At 40.9% G+C, this 22,222-nt stretch overlaps 2 protein-coding genes across 3 annotated transcripts in view; both read right to left on the reverse strand.

Moving 5' to 3' along the window:
• Positions 1–5,495, reverse strand: part of KCNK17 (potassium two pore domain channel subfamily K member 17) — a 24,659-nt gene extending 19,164 nt beyond the window's left edge. Inside the window, exon 1 of the mRNA XM_071739375.1 lies at positions 5,271–5,495. Coding sequence (XP_071595476.1) covers positions 5,271–5,483 — 213 coding nt within the window. The 5' untranslated portion in view covers positions 5,484–5,495. The remainder of the gene's footprint in view (positions 1–5,270) is intronic.
• LOC139794161 (potassium channel, subfamily K, member 16-like) overlaps positions 1–20,334 on the reverse strand; it is a 25,831-nt gene extending 5,497 nt beyond the window's left edge. The window contains exons 1-5 of one of the 2 annotated variants that reach the window (XM_071739377.1): positions 18,583–20,334; positions 14,581–14,695; positions 13,863–14,029; positions 11,329–11,494; positions 10,591–10,819 (exon numbers count right to left, since the gene is read on the reverse strand). In XM_071739377.1, coding sequence (XP_071595478.1) covers positions 10,596–10,819; positions 11,329–11,494; positions 13,863–14,029; positions 14,581–14,695; positions 18,583–18,795 — 885 coding nt within the window. In that variant the 5' untranslated portion in view covers positions 18,796–20,334 and the 3' untranslated portion in view covers positions 10,591–10,595. Of the gene's footprint in view, positions 1–9,573; positions 10,820–11,328; positions 11,495–13,862; positions 14,030–14,580; positions 14,696–18,582 lie in introns of those variants that run through there. The other variant, XM_071739376.1, reaches the window with a different exon arrangement.
• Positions 20,335–22,222: the final 1,888 nt, after the last annotated feature.

A 22,222-nucleotide genomic window follows, 5' to 3' on the forward strand; every position in this document is an offset into this window, starting at 1 on the left:
TACCTTCAAAATAATAAAAAAATAGATTTTTAATCACACCTTTCCCAGCCGTGAGTGCTGCTCCCCTGAACGTGCCTGAGGTGGAAACTTAGCTGAATTCTAACCAGAAGAACAGTCACAATGTGCATTGTGAATTAAGTGAAATCCAGCCTTTTTTAAAAAATTAACTTCATTTCACTTGAATAAGCCAATATCTGACCAAAGAACTGCTGGCCTCCCTCCTTCCAACCATATTAGCCAATATAATTTATTTTAGAGGAACCAATATTTAGTACCAATTACCTCTACTACCAAAAACACTTCTACTTTGCACTGCCATTTCTAGAATTCACCTAGACTTAACTTCTCAGCAGAAATGAAGGAAGAGATGCTATAAAGTCCAGTAGATCTGTAAGCAATGCTCCTCTAAGGCTCTACTATATTTTCTGAAAAGTAAGCTTTTATATGAAGGAAAAATCTATAGCATGATACATGGGACAAAGTGTCACTGAATTCCAGTCACTTCCCAAACCTCAGTGATAAAGTGACCTGGGAGTGGGGCTGTAACACTGGAGAGGAACCACCTGTACAACCTACAGAACAGAGCACAACAGGATGCATTGCACCATCCTTGTAAAATCAGTGAGTTCTTTCTCTAGTAGTTATTTCTTTTAGCTGACTTTAAAAAACAAAGTATGATGAACAAGTGCTTGTAATAGTAACCTACAAGTTCAAACTGAGAGGAATTACTACTTCTCTTTTTAGAACGCAGCCCCTGGTTTTTAGATACCTACTAGCAGTAGTATTTCTCAAACACTCCTGGTCAGAAAGGTAACTGAGACTTATCAGTTAGTTCCAGCTTGCTTCATTTGCTCATGTTCCAAAGTCCCACAAAACAGTATTAGCCTGTTGTCTTAAAGAATACTATATGCCTACTGCCTTAGAATGATTTTCTCTTTAACAACTTCTGTCAAAGGTATTGTATATTAGGTTATAATAAACATAGAATATACACTCTTGGTAAGATACCCATAGTTTTTTTTAATTAACAGGTCTAAAGAACAAACTGGCTATAACTTAAACACAATAGTAGTATACTTTGATAAGGAAATTGAAAAAAGAGATCAACCCTATTTAATCTGTAACAAGCCAATGGATACTTGACTAAAGGGGTTTCTATACAGATGTTACTGCTTCATAATACCAAGAGCCAATGCTGTTTCTTGAAGTCCCTGATTACCAATATGTGATCTCTCATGTTCACCCCTTCAAAGACACTCACTGCTGTATCATCTGTGGACAAGATGGTTTTAGTAAACTGTACTTGCAGGGTTGAATTTCCTGACAGCTGGCACAAATCTCTGCTGGTTCAATGTCAGTGCAAGCCAAGGTATTGATGTGGATCTTTCAGTCACATGGAATCTCATTGCTCTTGTAAACATGAACTAAATCTCTTTATGTAGCTCTAGCTGTTGACTTTGGAGATAACAGTATCTAGATCCACCTGCAGGTTTTTAGTTTATCACACGCCCTTTAAAATAGGTCCATTCACTACACCTTATACCTTGCTAGACAGAAAAAACATTTTCATTTAACTCACTTTTTATTTCCTCCTTCCCCATTTCCTTTAAGTAACTGCATTTATATAATATTATGCATCTACAACAATGAAAACAAATACAGGGAAAAGCTGTATTAGCAAAATACATATACAGCAACAAAAAAGTTAATAGCAAAAAATGAAGAGTAGTGTGAAAAGGATATCGGGGTAATAACAACCTAACACAGAAAATGCTCTGTTCCAAGTCTGGTCATTTGGCAAATCATCTGAGTAAAGATACTCTGAAAAGTACAGCTTCTATAGCTGCCCTGGTGCCTGGAACCACTGAAAACTATGCAGGAGAAGTAGAGAGTTTGGAGGAGAGCTCAGCTGGAGCAGAGCTATATATACACTCATACTAGGCAGCAAAACAGAGAAACTCATGCACTAGAAGTGTATCACACCGAGTAGGGTGCCTAGGTAACTCCCAGTCCCCAAAAGGTCAAAGAAGGCTACGACTCAGAGATGCCAGTACAGAAAGTGCCCTCTTTGTGTGCAGCCTCACTCTTTGGACACTTCTCGAAACTGGAACCAACATAATTTTTGCCTTGACAGAGACTCGTACATACTTTACCCCAGCCAAGTCTAGATACTGTTCTTCAACTTTAGGGAGGGTATATCACCTGAAACCTGCCTTGTCTCTGCATCTGTCTCCAGTACCTGCAATCCTTATCACTGAGAATTTCCTTTGATGTGACCTCACAGCCAATAATTCTTGCATGTGAAAACCACCACAATATGTATAAGATGACTGATACCACATTCCTGGTACATTGCCTAATGGCTCTGAAAGAACTGATTGCTTTCGATCTTGTTCCCGGTGAATGCATGTTCATGTCACAGACTGTACACAACATCAGAAAAATAGCTCAGTTTAGTTTGTTAACCCAACTATGCCTTGATTAAATGTCACTGGATGCATAGTAGAGGGACCTGTGGCCAGAATCCCTCTCTTGTCCCCTATGATGTCCTTGTTTTAAATATAGAACACTAAACTTTTCTCCACAAAAGAAAAATGCAAATCAGCCTTCCCCATATAGACACAGACAAACGAGCACACATTATTTACTTATACATAAAACATACATACATGGTATCCTGAACTATTTAGGAAATGTGAAACTGTTCAACACCCCACAGGGGGAAGAGCCCTCCAGTCTCTGCAGGCAAAACAACCACCTGTGGAAAGCACAGTCCCACCACCAGAGAGGTCACAGACTTTCTCCTCTGCTGTTCAGTTTTTATGGTTGGTCAGCTACGTCCCCCTCCTGCCTTAACACTTATCTGTTAACTAGAAAATTTATTTCTTCTCTAGAAAGGATTTGAGCCATAGAAATTGCTAAATGAGAACTGGCTGGTGTAGCTACCACAGCATGATCTGTTTGCCTTTCTTTGCCTTTCCTCCTGCCCATCCTCAAGCTGTGTTCCCCTCTTAGCTCTCTATTGCTCTCCATCTGTGCAAAAGCTGGAACAGTGGATTTGCACTCCCGGTTGGTAACTAGGAACTAAGTGATAAAGAGGTTGTAAAATTATGTTTGTATATTGCTTAGCAAACTGGGATTTTATTCCATATTGGCCCCTATACACTTAAAATAAACAGAGTTTATAACTATCTAGAATGAAAGAGCTGTAAGAAAACAATGAGAAATTGCCAGTAATGTCAAAGCAATTAAAATTCACACACTGCTTTATGTTTCCACAAACACTCTTTATGTCTTTCTTAATTAGCAAATAATCAACTGTGTATCTAGAATACAAGTTCGTTATCTGAAGAAGGCTAATGATGACACTGCCTGATAAACTATGTGCAATTTACTGCAATACAATTCACAGCAAACTTTTTTTTAAAAAAAACCACATGTACAGTATCCAAGCAATTGCTACACATGAAATTGGAAAAGAGTGTAGAAAAGCAGTCCTGTGGATTATCTGTTTAAAATTAATTTCTCACTGTGAAAGCTATTAAAAAACAACACAGAAAGACATTCAAGATCAGACTAGGGTTTCCCAAAGCATGAAGGTATGCACTGACACTCGGTAAACTAGAATAAAAAACTTCCCCAGGTCACAATTAAGTACTCCCATGGCATATTATAACAGTGTCTTGTCTAAAGGGATTTGGGTCACTCTTATTCCCTTGACTACCACACAGTATGAAGAATTAGCAGAGATCACCCTAAACTAAAACAAGACATCAGAACACTGGAAATACCTTTCTACCTGCTCAGTTGTGATGATCATCATCTCCCCACTACTATCAACTTCCTTCTGTCCTTCTCAGTGAAACCCTTCCAACCCTTGGTCACCAGCCATGCCCAGCACTCCCTGTTCAACGGGCCAGTGGTGGATGAAGCTCAGCTCAGAAGTGCCTTTTTGCAGTGCCAGCCTTGTCTTCTCTGCTGTATTTCTCACTTCTGTTTATATTCCACAGATAGCACAGTACACAGCATACACTATAAATTCAAAGAGTAGATAATACAGTAGCTTTCAAGGAACCAAATTTATATAATATTGATGCTTGTACTGCTGACTGCTTCAGAGAATTTGCCATCTAGAAAGTCAAGGGATGAAAGCCTGACATGGGTTATCAGCAAAATTTTGTATGCCAGAGCCCTTCTACAACTCAGGACAATATCATCTATTTGATAGGTTGCTATGTTTTGCTCTCTGCTAAGAAAAAGTTAATGCCTGTCCAAGACCCTTTTAGGACCTTTGAGGTACAATGGTCAGCCACCAAACAAAACAAGTTAGTTTTTTACAACTTTAAAAACAAAAGAAGTTAGTTTTTTGCAACATCTATTTGAGGCAGATAGACCAAAGGAAGCAATATGCATTCAGCCACCAGCACCCTACTGAACTAGAATGGTCTGGATAAATATTCAAGTCACTTCAGCATTGTAGGTTTTCTTTAAAAAAAATTAACAAGGAGAGAACACACTTTGCTTATTTTGCTCTTATCTTTATCATAAAATGCATCCACTTGTACTTTGATACTGAATTGGGTCCTGCTTTACATTTTGTAACCATGCTGCAAATACTGTCAAAAACATTTTAAAGAATATTTAAAGTTATATTACCGAGATTTTTTTCATTTCTCTTTAAATAAGAAGTGGAAAATTGAAGAATGCTTACACAAGTATAAAAACCAATTAGACTTACCACGAAAAAGGTTTTTCATTAGAGTTGACTACATGCAAGAAGCCACGTGCTGCAAGGCATTCTATGAAAGTTCAACAGCAAATCAAAACCACCTGCAACTGACCCCGGGTAATTATCACAGAACTGGCAGCTCCGTTCACCCTCTTCCCGCAAAACACATCACTTAAAAATTTGCAAATGCCTCAGCTTGTGGGAGAACAGCTGAGAACAAGGGAAATTCTTTAGCAGCAGAGAAGAAGCTACCGAGGTACCGGGTGATAACCCGAGGCCGGCCCAGCACGCCCGGGGACAGAGAGCATCACGACGCTGCGCTCCCCTGCTCCCGGGAACTTTTTTCCATCCTGTGGGCAGTTTTTTCGGGGATTATGTGTACTCCTAGATACAGATAGGGAAAAAATGTTTTATTTTTTCAAAATTACTCGCAACAGAAGTCGGTGCCCCGCTCTCTGCCTCCCCCGCCCCCCCGAAGAAAGCAGCGCCTCTTCCAGCAGCTCTGGGCCGGGCGGAGAGTCCGGCAGAGCCCGGGGCTCACCTGGAAGAGCCGCTGGAGCGCGGGGCCCTGCAGGCAGGTGTAGTTGGCGAGCAGCTTCCAGTGCTCCTGGAGAAGGTGCTGGGCCACCTGCATCTCGGCGGGACGCTCCAGCGCCTGCAGCACGGCGGCGCCCAGCCCCACATAACCCAAGTACAGCGCCAGCAGCACCGGCACCCCGTACCAACGCCGCTGCTGCTGCCTCGCCGCCACCATCGGACACGATGCTGCCGCCACCGCCGCCCCGGGGCTGAAGAAGCTGCTGTGCCGGGGGCGGGAGCGGGGCCGCCCGACGGGAGGAGGGATGCGTCGGTCAGGGGACCCGACCGGCCCCCGGCACCTCCCCCTTCCCACCCGCCGCGGAGGGAAGCCCGAAGTCGGACTGACTATCCAGTAGCTGGTTCTGCCGCTGTCCGCACACCAGCCTCTTCCTTTTCTCCTCTCCCCACCTGTCTTCCCCGGAGCCCCAGATTACCTGGGGGCTCCCTTCTCTACGCAAGGAGGGACACTGAGTCTCCTCTATCCTTCCCAGCATGCTGCCCAGCTCCTATCCCAGCGAGCCCCTGGGCTCAGTTGGGAACAATTCTGCGATAACGCTACCAGCAGCGTGCAAAAATCTACTTTTCTCCTTCCCTCAGCTGCGAAGCTAATTGGAAAGATGGTAAACAGGTGTTTCTGATGATGGCTCTTCCATGTAAACAGCTGTAAAGGTATCAAGTTTGTGAGGCATTTCAACGTTTGGGGTGTTCTTATGGAAGTGAGCACTTTCTTCACGCAAGTAGTTCCTGAGACCCGTTTGATTATTTTCTGGCACAGAACTACATCAAATGTTTGCTTCTGCATTTGCTACAACAGAAGAAAAAACACAACAACAACCAAAACACTGTGTGTGTGTAAGTTTGTAATCTGCCCGTGTTGCCGCAGAATGGCTGCCTGAATGCAGTCCTGTGTATGTGCCCTAAGTGATCCCTCTTCAGGGGGAAAGTTGGACCAGATGATTCTAGAGGTCCCTTCCAACTCTGACAATTCTGTGATTCTGTAATACGAGGTAAAGGAGAGTAAATCCACTGAAACTCTGAACAGGATGCTGTCAGGTGGTAGTGGTAGTAATCACACTGCCCTGTGATTTTTTTTTTTTTCCTAGGGGAGCATTCATGAGGTTACAAATAAGGTAACCTTCAAGCAAGTATTGCACTACTGGAACAGTTCTGGTACTGTGCTAATTTCTGTTTTTTGGGGATGTGTTTTAAACTGAGAAGCATAAATTCATGGTTTTACTGGACAGATACAAAAGTTAATTTGCAAGGGATAGACAAATTGCAGTTTAAAGATGTCACCCTAAACACAGTCTAGAAAAAAACCCAAACCTTATGCTGCTTATTGCTCAGTCTTAACTCTGCCTTTTCAATGAACTATTGAATTCTGTTTAAAATGGAACAGAAAAAAGCCTTCTATTATATATATAAGAAAGAAAAGATGCTAAAATACTAAAAAGTATATATACTATATATATATATGTATACCTCTTTCATTGTAGATCAGGAAATAGACACATCCGAGCTACATTTTGGCCATTTAACTGCATTAAAATCATACAGAATATACAAAGCACACTAATTATAACCATGTTGGAACATTATGGACTAAATATATAGTATTTAATGTTAATGCTGAAGATATATGATACAAAGCAAATTACAGGTGAGATTCAGGGTCAGTAACTGCAAGCAACTGAAGGCGCAGGACATCGAGCACGTACCTTGTAGAAGGAATCAGAGGAGCAAGAGAAGAGATCAAGATTTACAACAAATCTTCATAGAATCATATAATATTTTAATGGATAATTTTATGAAGTATTATCAGGAATGTTTCTTGTGTGTCAGCCTATGATTTATGTCTCCAGAGGGAATGGCTCAAATATCTGCAGATGATATTTTGGTGCTCTCTGGAAGGTACCAATGTGTCTGAGGATGGGCTTCCTGAGCAGCCTTGAAGGATAAATGCAAGCCTGGAAGGATATTTGCTTCTTGTTCTGCTCTGGACTGCAAGTGGTAGTTGCTCAGGACAATGTCCTACTTTTCCACATCCCAGATGAATAGTACGTGGGCTGTTGTTTCTGCCCCAGGCTGCAGAGCTATATTCAGAGGCTTCAACATCTTTTAGGAGGTTGTGTGATTTCCATTCTATGCAGGATTGCATCACTGGTAAAAGGGCAGAAGAGTCCCTTTTGTGAACTCCTCTAACTTCCAATAAGCCCTGTGATTGCAAAGTTGTCCCATGTTATTTTTCTTAGCTGGTCACTTGGTAATTGTTGACTACCTTTTCATTAGGGGAAGGATACTAGAATGTACTTGATCCATGGGCCAGTGCCTCCAGTATGTATCTCATAAATCAATGTAACTTTGATTACATTTGTGTATGACCTTTAGGATCTTTTCAGGATCTTGAAAAACTGGCAAAGTGAGTAAGAAATTTATATTGTTTGTGTAAGACAGGAGACCCCATAGAATTGTAAAAAGGTTTGGGTTGGAAGGGATTTTAAAAGTCCAGCCTCATCTCAAACACTTCCAGGGAAGGGGCATCTACAACTTCCCTGGGCAACCTGTTCCAGTGTCTTACCACTGTCACACTATATAATTTTTTCATAGTGTCTAACCTAAATATAGTTTCTTCCAGTTTACACCCATTCTCCTTCATCATCAGTATCTTTTTCTCTTCTGTTCCAACATGACCATATGCTTGATTTAAGGTATCTTTTTGAGTCTTCCAGCAGGCAGTTAGAGAACTGCTGCAGCCACTCTGCCTTCCTAAAAGCAGCAGAAGCAAATATTTCAGAAGATAGTCTCACCACACTGCTGCTTTGAGCAAGCAGTATCAGGTACAGAAGCAATTTTCTGGACTGCAGTAAAAGCAATCCAACCCCCCTGTTGTCAGATGCCACTGAAGAATGATTTCAACAAACACTTTGCCAAGAAGTGGTGCATGGATGCTTTCTGTCCTTGATAAATGTCATAAGTTTTTAATGTCATGTAGCATGGTATAAAACACTGTATGGGACTAGTCAACTTTAGCAGGATGGCTCTGGCTAGTAAAAGTAAGGAAGGCACGGAAAAAGGCAAGGTGAAGGCAATAGGTGAGATAAAAAAGTCAGTAGAACTTCAGTTTTGTCTTTCACACAAACAGACCTAAAATGTCTTGTAATGTTGACACAAAGCTTCTGGAGTACAGTGATGGTGATTTTATCAACAAATGCACATGCAAACATTGTGTACATAGAATAGAGCACACTGAGAAAGTTTCCCGTGAGATTTGTAAAGATACAAAAAGCCAGACAGGAGAGAGTCAGCTGCAGTCGGCTACAAAGAAAGGTGTTGCAAAAATTTATGGGAATAGCTGAGGGCTAAACTGAGGAGATAAAATCTGTGAGGTAGGTAGTGGTAAGACATGAGGGAAATCTTAGATGGGATAAGCGTTTGAAAATTCACTTTTGAAATGAGTTGCATAAACCAGACTCAAGCAGCTATGCTGCACAATGCCAGCATTTGACCACGAGCAAAGAAAAGCAGCATCTTTGCTGCTTTGCAAGAAAGTCAGATGTTACAAAAAGTGTTTGTTGTGACCCTCCTCAGAAGTAAAAAACTGTGGGACGAGATTTGTGACTTACATGGATCTCTACATATTTAAAGAACACTTCCCTAAAATGAAATATCAAAGCAGCTGCTGAAAGGCTGACATTTGATGTTACTGGAGCCTGTCAGCCATAGGCTAGCCTGGGGCTAGTCTGCATGCCCTGTCGTATGTATCTCACACTTTACATTAAAGTTCCACTTATAAATGAGTTTAAAGGGATGAACTGATGGCTAATATGAGTTTCAAACATACTGGAAAAACAGCACTCAGTATATAATTGCAAGCATACCCAGGGAATGTGTTAGTGATGGTTATAAACAATCTAGTATGGGACTCAGTGAATGGCTAATTGTTTCAGCAAGTTTCTATAGTTTACTTTTAACACAGTATTGTAGATGGGTGCAGACGGTCAAACCTTTCTTGGGGCACGGTGCTCCAACGTCAAAGAGGTTTTCTCACCAAGGTGCAGTCAGTGCTCCAATTTTGGTGCCTTCACACTCAGCCAGCCTCGTTCTGTGCTTCTGCTCCAGACTCATCTGACCTCCTCCTCCTTTGGCTGCTCCAGAGTGAGCTGAGCATGTGTTGGGAAGTTCCCCTTTTATTGACCCCCAATCCTGCTCATGTGCAGCTGTGGTCAGCCCTAATTGGGCACAGGTGGGCTTGACACAAGCTCACACCTCGTAATTAGCACCTGAGTGCCTCAAACATGGGGCTGTGTAGGAATGCTCAGGCCATTCCTCTACACATTCTGCTACACAGTACGACTAAAGTTTTGTATCTCAGTTACTAGTTGATTATAAGGTGCTTGTATCTTCTTCTTTGGAGTCAGATGCTGATACTTTTGACTTAGAATGTTTGTAATAAAATCAAACTCCCTGTTTCTTAAGGGTGACACTATATGCATGACCTGGGATCACATTTAACTCAAGAGCCTATTATCAGCCTTATTTGGAACTAAATGGACAGCAGCAGCTCTGTATGGTGTATGATAGTTCTTCAACAAACTGACCCAAAGCAAATACCAGACTCTAATAATATTTGTGATCTAGCTGGAAATAAGGAAGTCTGCTGGCATTTAGATTTGGTTTAAGTGGCTGTGAAATGAACTGTGATAAGGATAAGGACCTACTCTGAGCTGTGAGTTCACTCTGAAATAAACTGTAAGAGTCCAGGCAGTGATGGACAGACATGTGATTTCTGCACAATTTAAGAGAGGAGCATTTTAACCCAGGAACTAAAGAAATGTTATAATATTGTGTAAAAGCTGCTAGTTTCAGACAATATCAAATTAATCTTAATGGAATGGATGTCACAAGGCAGATGGTCATTACTGTCGATATTCTTCTGTGGTTTTGTTTATCTTCTGACTGGAAATGAAGAAAGGCTTCTGTACCTGGCTTTCCACTTGAGATTCTTAGTGACATGACTTCTCATTGGAACTGGGGGGAACTTATTCTGGATTTTTTGAAAATGAATGATTTTAAGAAACGAATCCTGGGACAGCTGTATTACCACGAGTGCTACTTCTTTGGAGGTTTTAAGTGGCTGATGCCTTCACAGTGTGTGGAAATGTCAATGCATCTGTAACATTTCCTCCTTACGGAACAGTCCACAACCTGTGGTTTAGTCTGTTATGTACAGAGCTTGCTTACTGTGAGGTGAAAAATGTATTTCAGGACTCTTTTCTGTGTACCTTGCTCAGCTAGGGATGTGGATTCTAGGCTGCTCAGGTTCATCTTCCAATTTGGTGGTGGCTCCTTCTGCCAAGCTTAAGTCAGGCTTGTGCCACTTTAGCTGAAGGAATTTTTCCATCAAGTCAGCTCCCACGTTGAAGACCAGAGCCAGCCAGGCCAAGCCAAAAACAATCCAAATTGCAGTTAGGCTCCTGTACACTGGGATATAGTGCTTTTTGGGGTTTGTGCCTGAAAAATCCAGGAAACTTTGCATAATAAACTTGACAGCTTCAGTCTGCCAGACAACATACATACTCATACACCCTCTACACTCCCCCTGCCCCCCCCAAAAAGTCTATGTTTAACAAGTCTGTGTGATCTACGAGCATTCTTTTTTTGGTCTTTTTCCTATTTTCTTATTGTGTTCCAACTCTTGGGCTAAGTTTAGCACAGCTGGCATGAAATCTTTAAAGCTGAGGCTATATAATAAAAGTAGCCTTATCCAATATTAATCAGGTATTCATAAAACTGACAGTCATTGTTGAATGGGTGTTAGTGGCATTTGGGAAGTGAGTCTGGTGACTCAGCTTTGATGACAAGATAAAAATGCTCATGTTGTATAACCCATTAGCTTATTATCAGCCTGATAATAATGTACCAGATCTATAGTGTAAGGGATCTCTTTAATCACTGTATTTAGCTTTATACTAGGGTAACTTATTTCAACAAAGCTCAATACAGTTCACTTTCTTTATTACCTACTACATAGTCCCCAAATCCAATGGTGCTCAGGGTGATGAAGGTGAAGTAAAAGCCTTCTCCATAGCTCCAGCCTTCTACATAACTGAAAACCAGTGGTGGGAAGACTAGAAAAAGCAAGGTCCCAGTGGTCAGGAAGATGGCCACTGCCAGTGTTTGAACCACCTGAAAGAGAAAAGCAAGATGGCAGCTAAAGAGCACTGAGTGGTTGTCTAGTAGAAACTGCTGGGTCTTTTATGCTCTTGACTCACATATCCACTCCAGCTGGGATCAATGGCCAAAAAAAGGAAGGATAAACCACTACTTCTTGCACTGCAGGCTGACCTCATTGTTTGCCCTGCACATAGATATTGTACCTAATAATGAATTAATAAAAACCTCAAAATTAGGAAAAAAGGAGGCCTTTTTTCAAACTTTTTGCCATGAGTGTTAAAGTATGCTCAAGTCATATTTTCAAGCGTCTTATGGCAGCCATAGGAATTAAATACTCATCTTACAAATTCAATTCAAGTGATGCTCTTGTAATCAATTGGCTCCTGTTTGTGAGGAAAATTACCAAGTATTGTATAACTCATCATACAAAGATTGGCAAGAATGAATTAGGGTTCTCTTCACCATGACTTCTAGAGATTAATAAAGTGGCTGAGCTCAGCCAAAAATATGTTTGGATGAAATCTAAGTGAAGTCAGTTTGCCTGCTTTTATTTTTAACCTAGGAGCATGCAGAGCTGAACTGTTTTCTGTCAGCACAGGGCAGATCTGTCACTCTTGGTGCAAATGTCTGCCTCCTGGGAGGTTACAGCCTATGTGGCTGCAATAGATGGGTACACAGAATGGTCAGTGAATTGGTCTTAACAAGGGATTTTAGGAGTTTAGGACTGAGGATCAGGAACTCATGGATTTCCAGGGAACACACCTTGGTGAACTATTGACTAGTGATGTGTGGGCTGATGCAAACTCATTGCAATTGTTTTAAAGAGCCCTCAGGGGCAATCTTACCAGCATATGGCTTTCTGTGCATGTGCCTGTTGTGACTGGATGAAAAGCCAAACCAGTGCTTATAAAGTAGATGGTCCAGGTATCATGTTTTTCTTTGTCTCTCTGTGTTATCTCACATAAAAAATTGTCCCCTGAGCTTGAGAAACTTGGCATAAGCCTACTAGGGGACGTTAACAAATGACTTCTCTATTAGGTACCATGTCTCTCCAGCTGTATGATGATACTTACCTCATTTGCAAAGCACTTTGAGAATTACTGATCAACATGGCTATAGCTGATATCTGTTCTTATTGAATTCATTCCAGAAGCGTGATGGCATTTAACTAGATATAATAAAGTGTGCAGAAAATTTTGTTCTGAAATGCACAATATTATTTTTTATCCTGACTTTTAAGAACTTTCTAGTACAAACCTATAGAGTAGAGGATAGTAAGTCAGGAATGAAGAACAACTGATAATAATTAATTTCTGAAAGCGTGACTAAATTGCATTTAAAAGGCGCTGTACCAAATTCCTAGAAGAATCTTGTCAGAGTGAACAAGCAGATACAGCTCCAAAGTTCTGTCTGATCACAGGAGTTGTGCCAGAAGTAAGGTGGTAATTCAGGAGTGAAAAGAAGGGGAAAAAAAAAAAAGAGTTCATGTCCCTGAGGTGCTGTTAGAAATCTTAGGGAAGATGCAGCTACACTAACATGAAAACCCTCCTGGTGGCAGACCCCTGCATTTATCTGGGGAACTGACATATGTTGCATATATAAACCAGCTCTGCATTTGACAATACCTTTATAGCTTTCCATGAATGCCATGACTCAGAGATTTTACAGATGAAAAAGAGAAAAAAACTTGTGCCAGAACTCTGAAATGTTTCAACATATCTAACATATCTAATCTCCCTTGTCAATTCATTGAAACTTTATTCAGAAACATGCACTAACTTTGTTATAAATAACCTTCATCTCTTTTCTATCATCAGTGCTTTTCTTATTCCAATACATCTGGACTAGTTCAGTGACTCACCAATAAATTACAACTAAGGAGAAAGAGTATTTATTTATTTTCAAGAAAAGTAAAGGAAGGAAATATTAAATTGCTGGCACAATCAGGGAAAGTAATTCAAGCCAGATCAGCAGGCCAATAAAATTGTCTTTGCAGAGTGTAGAGCTAGATTCTGGATAGATGCTAGCACATGTTAGATAATAAAAGTTTAATTCAATGGAGTATCTGTGTGCATCTATAAGGAGACCAGAGCTTAAGGACCCTGCTCAAAACTGAGGCCATGTTTGCTTAACAGTTTTACTGAGTCAGGTTTTAAAAAGGCAAATCCAGAGTCCCTCAAGCCAAAGCCTATTGCTTTAAAGCTATCATAGATAAATAGACTATATAAATTTCCTGATAAAGAGGGCCATGTAATTGCTGTGGCTCAGAAAAATGTAGGCACACACAAGGAAACCCAATGTAGTAGCAGTAGTGTACCTGTCTGAGGGAAAAACTTGAATTAGTTTTTAAAAAAGTAGAAATAAATGATTGACACTGTACCTGGGCACGGCCTGGCTTTTGCACCCATCTTCCCAGGGTAATCAGGTGAGCATTGAGGCCTTTCCCCAGCTGATTAAGGAAGGCCAGGTTGAGGGGCACCCCAAACAAGGCATAAAACACACAGAAGATCTGTCCTGCCACTGTGCTGGGGGACAGGTTACCGTAACCTAGACCAAAAGAAGAAAAAAAGCTACATGAAAAGGCTTTCCAGTCAGGCTGCAGGCTGCCATGGGAAGTTCCTGAGCTTGGAAGCTCAACTATGTCAAGCTTCAGGAACCTGTGAAACTTTGATTTTCTGCAATTAAATCTGCCTAAAAATTGCCATACTTAATGATGGAGCCCTCTGCATTCACTACTGCTAACAGAAAATCTGACATGAAAAATATTAGTGTTCAAGAGTATTGTCATTTTCTATGGGCCTCTAATTTGTGGTGAGGGAAACTGAGTGCTTCAAAGCAACCTGAAGATATGTTGGGCATTTACAAAATTATAGTGCCTTTACCAAGTAAGCACTCAGTTTTGTTTTTGTTGTTTGGTTTTTTTTTTCCAGATTTAATATGCTGGAAATACAAGAATAAGAGGTATACTTGGAAACCAACAGAAAAGTGTAATCCACAGTAGTCTCACAGGTACAACATGTCCACCAACTGCACATTTCTGAGGGCTTTACAGTACACCTGGAGGAACCCCCTGTTTATAAGAAAAGGGAATACCTCACCTATAGTAGTGACGACAGTTCCTGCAAAAAAGAAGGAATTGCTGAAGTCCCAGTTACTGGGGTTTGTAGAGTTTCCTTCTGGGTTGACCCCCTTTTCCCATGCTTCCATGAGGACCTGAGGCAGAAGAGATCAAAAAGCACAGGTGAACAACTCATATGACAAAATGTCAGAAGAAAAAGTAAATATTTCTTTAGATCTTGAGCAAGCAGAGCCCTAAACAGTATAAAAAACAGGGCAGAGTTTTACTAAAATGGCCTTGTGCTGACACGACAAAATTTGGAAATATAGCTGGCCAGGAACTTGATCTCTTGTCACTGGAGAACTGTCCACTGAAATAGAACAGATTCCATAACTAATTGAGGGTTAGGGGGAAGAGAGTGGAAGGAGTCCCCAAAGTAATCAGACTAGGAAAAGAAAGTTAATGCCATAAAAAATAAAAGCAGTTCCTCTTCTCTCCTTCCCTAGTCCAGTCACCTCATTCCAGTCTTTAATTAGGGCACGTGCAAATGTATGGTTGTGTCTGTGGGGAGGGGCATGGGGAATATGCTCAGATATGTTTCCTCTAAATAAGTACTGGTAAGGATGATTTAATATTTTTTGACTATGACTTCCAAATAGTTTTCACTTAATATTAGTCTTTTCCTAGTCTGAAAGATTAGTTAATGACATATTCTATGTTATTCCAGATGATCAAAACTACTGTGTGCAAAAGAAATTCTGCTCATATTTATGCATGAAATAGTTTCAGTTTATAGTGTCCCCTTGTTTGTTACATACCAATTTTGAGATCTTGGTCACAGCTTTCATCGTTTTGACCCAATGCTTGAAGGAATTACTTGTACATCTCAACTACTGTATGATGCAGGACATAAGCAGGATTCAACAGCAACTTCAGCAGTTCCAGAAGTATGAGACCAAAGAAGATATCCTTTCTTGATTCAGATGTTGACCACTGCCAGAAGGTTTGCTTACCTGATGAACATACCCACTACACTGTATCTGATTTTGCATAGTTTCAGCAATATTAGCTGATCTGTGCTGGGGGATTAAGTTTAAAAGCCACTGTTACTCCTTCAGTAAAAATTCCTTAAGCATTGGTCAAGTCCATCAGAGAGGGCTGCTAGGCACAGTCACATGTGATCTCAAGACTGAAGCGTTATCAGAGTTTCTTTTCAATATTACAAAGAATGTTATATTATCCATTAAATCTTGTTCTCTATAATGAGAACAATTTGACACATCAAACTATCAGGAGTTGACTATTTTAGTTAGAAGGAACCCACAGAAGCCACTGAGGTGTGAGTCTTTTGAAATGTCTGGAACAATCACAGGTTTAACTCATCCCTACAAAGAACACTTTGTCAGTTCTATCCATTTTGCTGCAGATGAGTTCAGAGAAGCTACATTCACCTCATGAAAGCTAACATGGAAGAGTAAGGCAATGCTGAGTGTTCGACAGTCTGACAAGGCCAGATTTCTTGATATGATCTTACTTTTAAGTAAAACCCAGTGAAAGAAATGCATCCTGGTGCCCAGAAGAATGTTCAAAAGCACAAACAGGTTCATGTGGAACAGGTATGATGGCTCCTTGCTCCTTTCCATCTACAGCTCAGGTAGCAGTTATGGCTGGGGTGCAAACAGAGAAGCTGTTCAATGGTTGGTGAACATTAGCTTCTGCCTTTGGGAGAAAAAGTAGCCAATAAATAAACAAAATGTGCTAGAGTTTACAGCAAGAGTATGAAGCCTCCACAAAGCTATAGTAGGATGTGGAGAGAATAAGAATTTCTGCTCCTGTTCATTTGTCAGTGCACTTCAGAGCGGCTTGTGGTCATAGAAAATAATTTGGTCCTCTTGGTCTATACATATATCAGTTCCTTTGAGACTGAAAAAGTATGGACATAATCAAAACGGGGGCTTAAAAAAGGTACTTCCATACTCAATGAATTAACTTCTCAATTATGCTCTCAGAACAGCATAATCTACTGGCCCAAAGTATGTTTACCAGAGACACAACAGATCACAGAATCTGGATTTGCACTTTCCAAAGCTCCAGGCTGTTCAGCAGCCAGGGCAGCTCAGGGCCACCTTTCAGCTGAGTTTTAGCCAAGGAGAGCCAATGCCATTCATGGACAATGAATTGCAGAAACTTGCTTCATGTACCATCAAGTAAAAAGTTAATGAATTATAAGTGGTAACTGTTATTAGTGAGAATGGATATGCAAAAAGTAACTTGGGTTGATACTCAGGTTCCAGGATTTAAGTATAAAGAACTGGCAATAAGATACCTTATAATTGCCAGCTGAGCAGTCTCAACCTAGTGGTTATGTCTCACCACAGCCTGAATACTGTGATATTTCAGACTGAAACCTCTGACATGACAAACAGGCCTCCTTAACCACACTGTTAAAAAGTATAGAGACATAGCTGCTTCTCTGCATTAGCTTTAGAGTTAGAGATTCATATGGAAAGATTTTTATTCTGTGCTATGAAGAGTTAGACAAATATTCTTAAGAGGTGTTATAAATAACAGATGAGTCAGAGAACACCTGCTCTTATATTCACCTTAACTACCAAGCCTTACTTGGAAGCATTGTAGATGATAATCTGGTGCCCCCATCCGGTTTTGTCTGGAACAGTTTACCAGTGAAATGTATGAAATCCAGCAGAGATGCAGCAAAATCTGATACTCCGAGTGGCATAGCAGTCCTAAGGAAGCTCCACTTGGAGTAGAGAGAGAAGAATCTGAACATGTGTGAAACCTCTATTAAGTTTACTAGGGTACCTGAGATTTAAATACAGCTTTCAGTCCTATGAAATACAGTATTTGATTTAGAATGGGAATTAGAGTTTGATTTAGAATGGGAATCCTATCCAATTACTATCGCAGAGATAACAGCAAGACAGGTAATACCACCTATTGGGGAAGGTGAAACAAACACACATGCTTTTAGGCATGTAAGTTCTTCAAATATCTAGTAATTTTCTGGCCAATGCCAAATGTTTCCACCAGAAATATATTACAGTGTTAGTAATCAGAACATTGTCCTTGCAGACAGAGGTTCAGGTAGTTTCTCTTCCTTTTCTGATCTGAACTTCACTGTTTGCTTATATCTTTGTACAGAATCTGGGCTTTTTGTTGACTAAAAGCATATGCCTTAATGGAAGTCCTCTGACTTGGACAGTGCAAACTTCCAGCATGGTTAGTTTCTATAAGGTTTAACGACATAATAGAAATAGTTCAAACTGTTTAGGTGTCCAGCTGAGCAGCTGGGTAAATTGTGCACATAAAGAATGTGGTAGTTCAAAGATTTCTGTCCGGTTCTTGCAATACCAGAATGAGAATATGTCCACAATAATATCAAGAAAGGTCTAATAATTTATCTCCAGCCAGTTTTGAGGAATAGATTAAAATGGTATTGAAGACGTCATTAATTGACTGCACATAAGAAGAGACAAAGAGAGCCTTAATCTCTTATTATAAGTGATAGATAACACATTTTCGTGGTAGCTGATCTTTTCTTCTTTTAAGAAGAAGAAAAAATCTTGCCTGGAGGTGCAAGACCACCTTCAAAGACACTAGACAGTATCTAGTTAAAAAAACAGGGCAGAATTACACAGGCTTGGATTGGAGAACCTTAGAAGGGTGCCCCACTTCTTGGACGTTTGATTCTTGGTTTTTGACCCCATTCAGAATTTCCATGTAATAGTTAATGAGAGAGCTGGAAACCACGAAGTTGAAATTATTGCAAGGTAGCCTAAAGGTGCATCAGCAGTTTTGCCTATTTTGGGAGTTCATGACTGGGAAGAAAAAAGAAGTGCAATAGATCAAGAAAAAAATCTATGAGAATGTGCTTGAGAAACCTCTGCATTTCTCTTGTTCAGTTAGTCCCTTGATGTCACGGACAGCAGATCAATTTATGACATACTTGGCCACAGCAATATGATTTTTTTCTAACCAAAACAATGCTTGAGCCAAAGTAATGCCAGCCTGTTCCTCTTACCTGCACAAACCGCTCCAGGGCTTGCCTGTCCAAGCATGTGTAGTTCTGCAGGAACCTGAGCTTCTCCAACTGGAACTGGTCCCGAAAGTGGGTCTCTGCCTGCTTCTCCAGCAGCTGGAACACCATAGCACCCAAGAGGAGGTAAAAGAGATACCCCAGCACCAGCAGTGGAGTCCAGCTGATCTGCTGGTTGTGTATGGTGAGGAGAGGCATGTTGCTGCTTGGCTGCTGCCAGTCCCTGCTCAGTACTTAACAGGTTACTGTCCCAAGACTTGTGCTACCCAGGACACCCAGGAATCACACACCCACGTTCCCAGATATTTCCCTGCAGAATTTCTTAACGGTACATACAGGTACCAGGCCTATACAAAATCAGACTAATACATATGATCCCCACTTTTCTCTATCCAAAATAATGGGAGAGCATTTATGGCTTAATAAGAATGTGGATGACAGTGTTTTTCTCTTATCAAAACAACTTTTTCTCCAAGATCTCAATCTAATGAATGAAGCCTGACACAAGCCCTCTGAATCTGCTATTGTTTTCCAGGCTGGGAAGCTGAAGTAAAGCTGTAGCTGAATGACTTACCCAGGGTCATATGAACATAGAGTCAGGGATAGACTCTTGAAGTCTAAACAAGTAAAGCCTTGCTATAAACACTAGACTTCTGTACAAGAAAACAGCATAAACTGTCTAATAACAGCAGACTCTCCAGAGAAAAGAAGAGTGTGGAGCTGAGTAAATGGAAAAGTCAATAGCTGCTGTCCATACCATACAAACATTGCTGGCAGCAGTGAAAGCAGCATGATGAAGCTCATGAACATCATTAATTCAGCCTGGTCACAAGACAGACCTTCTTTTTTCTTTTCTAACCCTAATCAGATCAGTCCCCTCACTGCCTAGCCTCCTGCTCAGATGACACGACCCCTTTAGTCCATAGAGTCAGAGAACTAACCACTGCATTCACTCTGTATTGCCCTTTTAATCCAAATGCATAAGGGGGAAGGAGGGGCTAGGGTTAATCGTTAGCTAAAAAAGTATTAGAGGTTCACTCCTAGGAGCCTTAATGTTTACCAAGCACCGCAAATGAGCTGGGCTTGCATATTTTTCTGTAGGAAGAGCGTTATGGATACTGCCATCTATGCCACCCTGCTTCTGAAAGAAAACACACACAAAGAGCAAGGTGGTCATTTGGCTAGGGCTGCAGTTTTGTTACTCTCTTCTAGATACAGATATCCCTAACTTCAAATAGCATGTAGTGCTCAGAGTAAAGATATGGTTTCATTCAGAGCTGTACCTGGGAAAACCCCTGTACTTGTCATTTGGACTGTGGTCCTAGCTTCGAGCCAGCTATCTCCACCCAGAAGAGGATGATGATGGCAGCAGATGGCTTGTTGTCACTCTGAAAAGTATTGTGGAGAGCTCCTAGAAGAACATCTTGGACTTTGTCTGGGACCACTCTGTTGCTATGACTGGGGGATAGAAAGCACTCAGCAGAGAAATGCAACATGCAAGTACTCAGAGCCTTGGTGCTCTGGTGTTTTCAGCTGAAGTGAAACATTGGAAGACAGAAACTACAATGGCATTGATATTAATGAGCAGTGCAAAAACATTGAGTATTGCAATCACTTCAAACCGACCTGAAGCAACTGAGATGTCCAACTTAATTATCACTCATGGAAGGCTTCTCTTGGTCTGTGATAAGGATGACAATTACTCTCAGAGTATCTAACAACAACTTCTCTCGTGTCTCATTCCCACAATTAAAACGTACAGATTGTTGTTCCACACCTTGGGAAATGTTACAGGTAGTCAAGCCTGGGATATTGCCCAACTGCCTGTTACACTAACTGGGCTGTCTCCAGTAAGAGATGCAGACATTTGTCAGGTTGTACTTTTTAAGACCTATGTTTATCAGTCCAGGAGAATGCTAGCCAACTGTGGTTTTTTTTTGGAATGGATGCAAACCTGTGTATAGCTGGGCTGAGACAAATTACCACAGCTGAACTAGGTTTCACAATTAAGGGTATGAAACAATTAGGTAAGTTATAAATGAAAAAAATGCAGCACTGAACCTCTTTTGCATTCAGTTCAGTTCAACAAAGCATTCCAGCTGCCAAACAGGCCTTTGACCTGCTGGTGATGCTCTTCCTGGCATTCCAGGATGCCAATTGGCCTTCTTGGCCACAGGGTCACATTGCTGGCTCCTGGTTCACTTGTTATCCACCAGGACTCCCAGGTCTTTCTCCAGACCTGCCTTCCAGCAGGTCAGCCCCTAACTTGTACTGGTGCATGGGATGATTCTTCCCTAGGTGCCTTTGCCTTTGTTGAATTTCATTGGACTCCTCTCTGCCCAACTCTCCAGCCTGTCCAGGTCTTGCTGGATGGCAGCTGTCAGCCACTCCTCCCAGTTTTATATCATCAGCAAACTTGCTGAGGGTACACTGTCCCTTCACACAGGTCAGAGAATATGTTGAACAAGACCCACTACTGACTCCAGAGGAAGACCAGTAGCTGCAGGCTTCCAACTGGACTCTGCACATCTGAGCAAAATCCTCTAAGCTCTGCCATTCAGCCAGTTCTCAATCCACTTTCATGTCCACTCATTTAACCCACACTTCCTAAGCTCACCTATGAGGATGCTGAGAGACAGTGTTAAAAGTCTCACTGAAGTTGAGGTAGACAACATCCACTGATCTCCCCTCTCATCTATCCAAGCAGTCATGACATCCTGGAAAGCTATCAGATTTGTCAAGCATGATTGCCTCTTGGTGAATCCATGCTGAGTACTCCTGATAACCTTCTTTTCCTCTGCATGCTTGGAGATGACATCCAGAATGAGTTGTTCCATCCCCTTTTCAGGGATCGAGGTGAGGCTGATTGTAGTTTTCTGAATTCTCCTTCTTGCCCATTTTGAAGACTGGAGTGACATTGGCTTTCCTCCAGTTCTTAAGCACTTCACCTGTTTTCCATGATCTTTCAACGATGATGGAGAGTCCCTTATTAACCTCTGAGCTCCTTCAAAACTTGTGGGTGCATTGCATCAGATCAAATTATGCAGTATAAGTGCTGACTTTTGCAGAACATTAAAAGGTATAGCTTTAATGTTTCTTAATTGATGGCATCTTGGTTGTTAATTTGATAAACATGTATCTTCTGTAGGTTTGAAGATGCCAATTTAGCATTCAGAAGAACTATGAATTTGCCACAGTTATGTACCAACAATTCAAGGTAACAGAGCTCCTTGGGAATGATAGCTGAGTTCTGCCAGTACATTCCTGTTTTCTTAGATGAGCAACCCTAACCCTTCCAAATGCATGACTATAAACTCATCATACATGAAAAATGATGGCTTCAATCTGGATGTATATTTCAAAGACACTGACTATATTTTGACTTGTTTTAGTCTTATGTGTAAAATAAGTTTTTGCATAATCAAGCATTAGGCAATGAGGTAGTAGTGAGTCCATGGTGAGCTTACATTATGTATAAGATATAATGGCATTTAAATTTTCACATCTCATTTTTATTGTACAAGTACTTGCCCTTTATTTTACTTTAAGGCTATTAAGTGTAATTTTGTCTTCTGAAATATGTATATTCTGGGAGGGTGTATATTTTGTACAACATGTAATGTAT

Source organism: Heliangelus exortis, chromosome 3 (assembly GCF_036169615.1).
Source record: "Heliangelus exortis chromosome 3, bHelExo1.hap1, whole genome shotgun sequence".
Lineage (NCBI taxonomy): Eukaryota > Metazoa > Chordata > Aves > Apodiformes > Trochilidae > Heliangelus > Heliangelus exortis.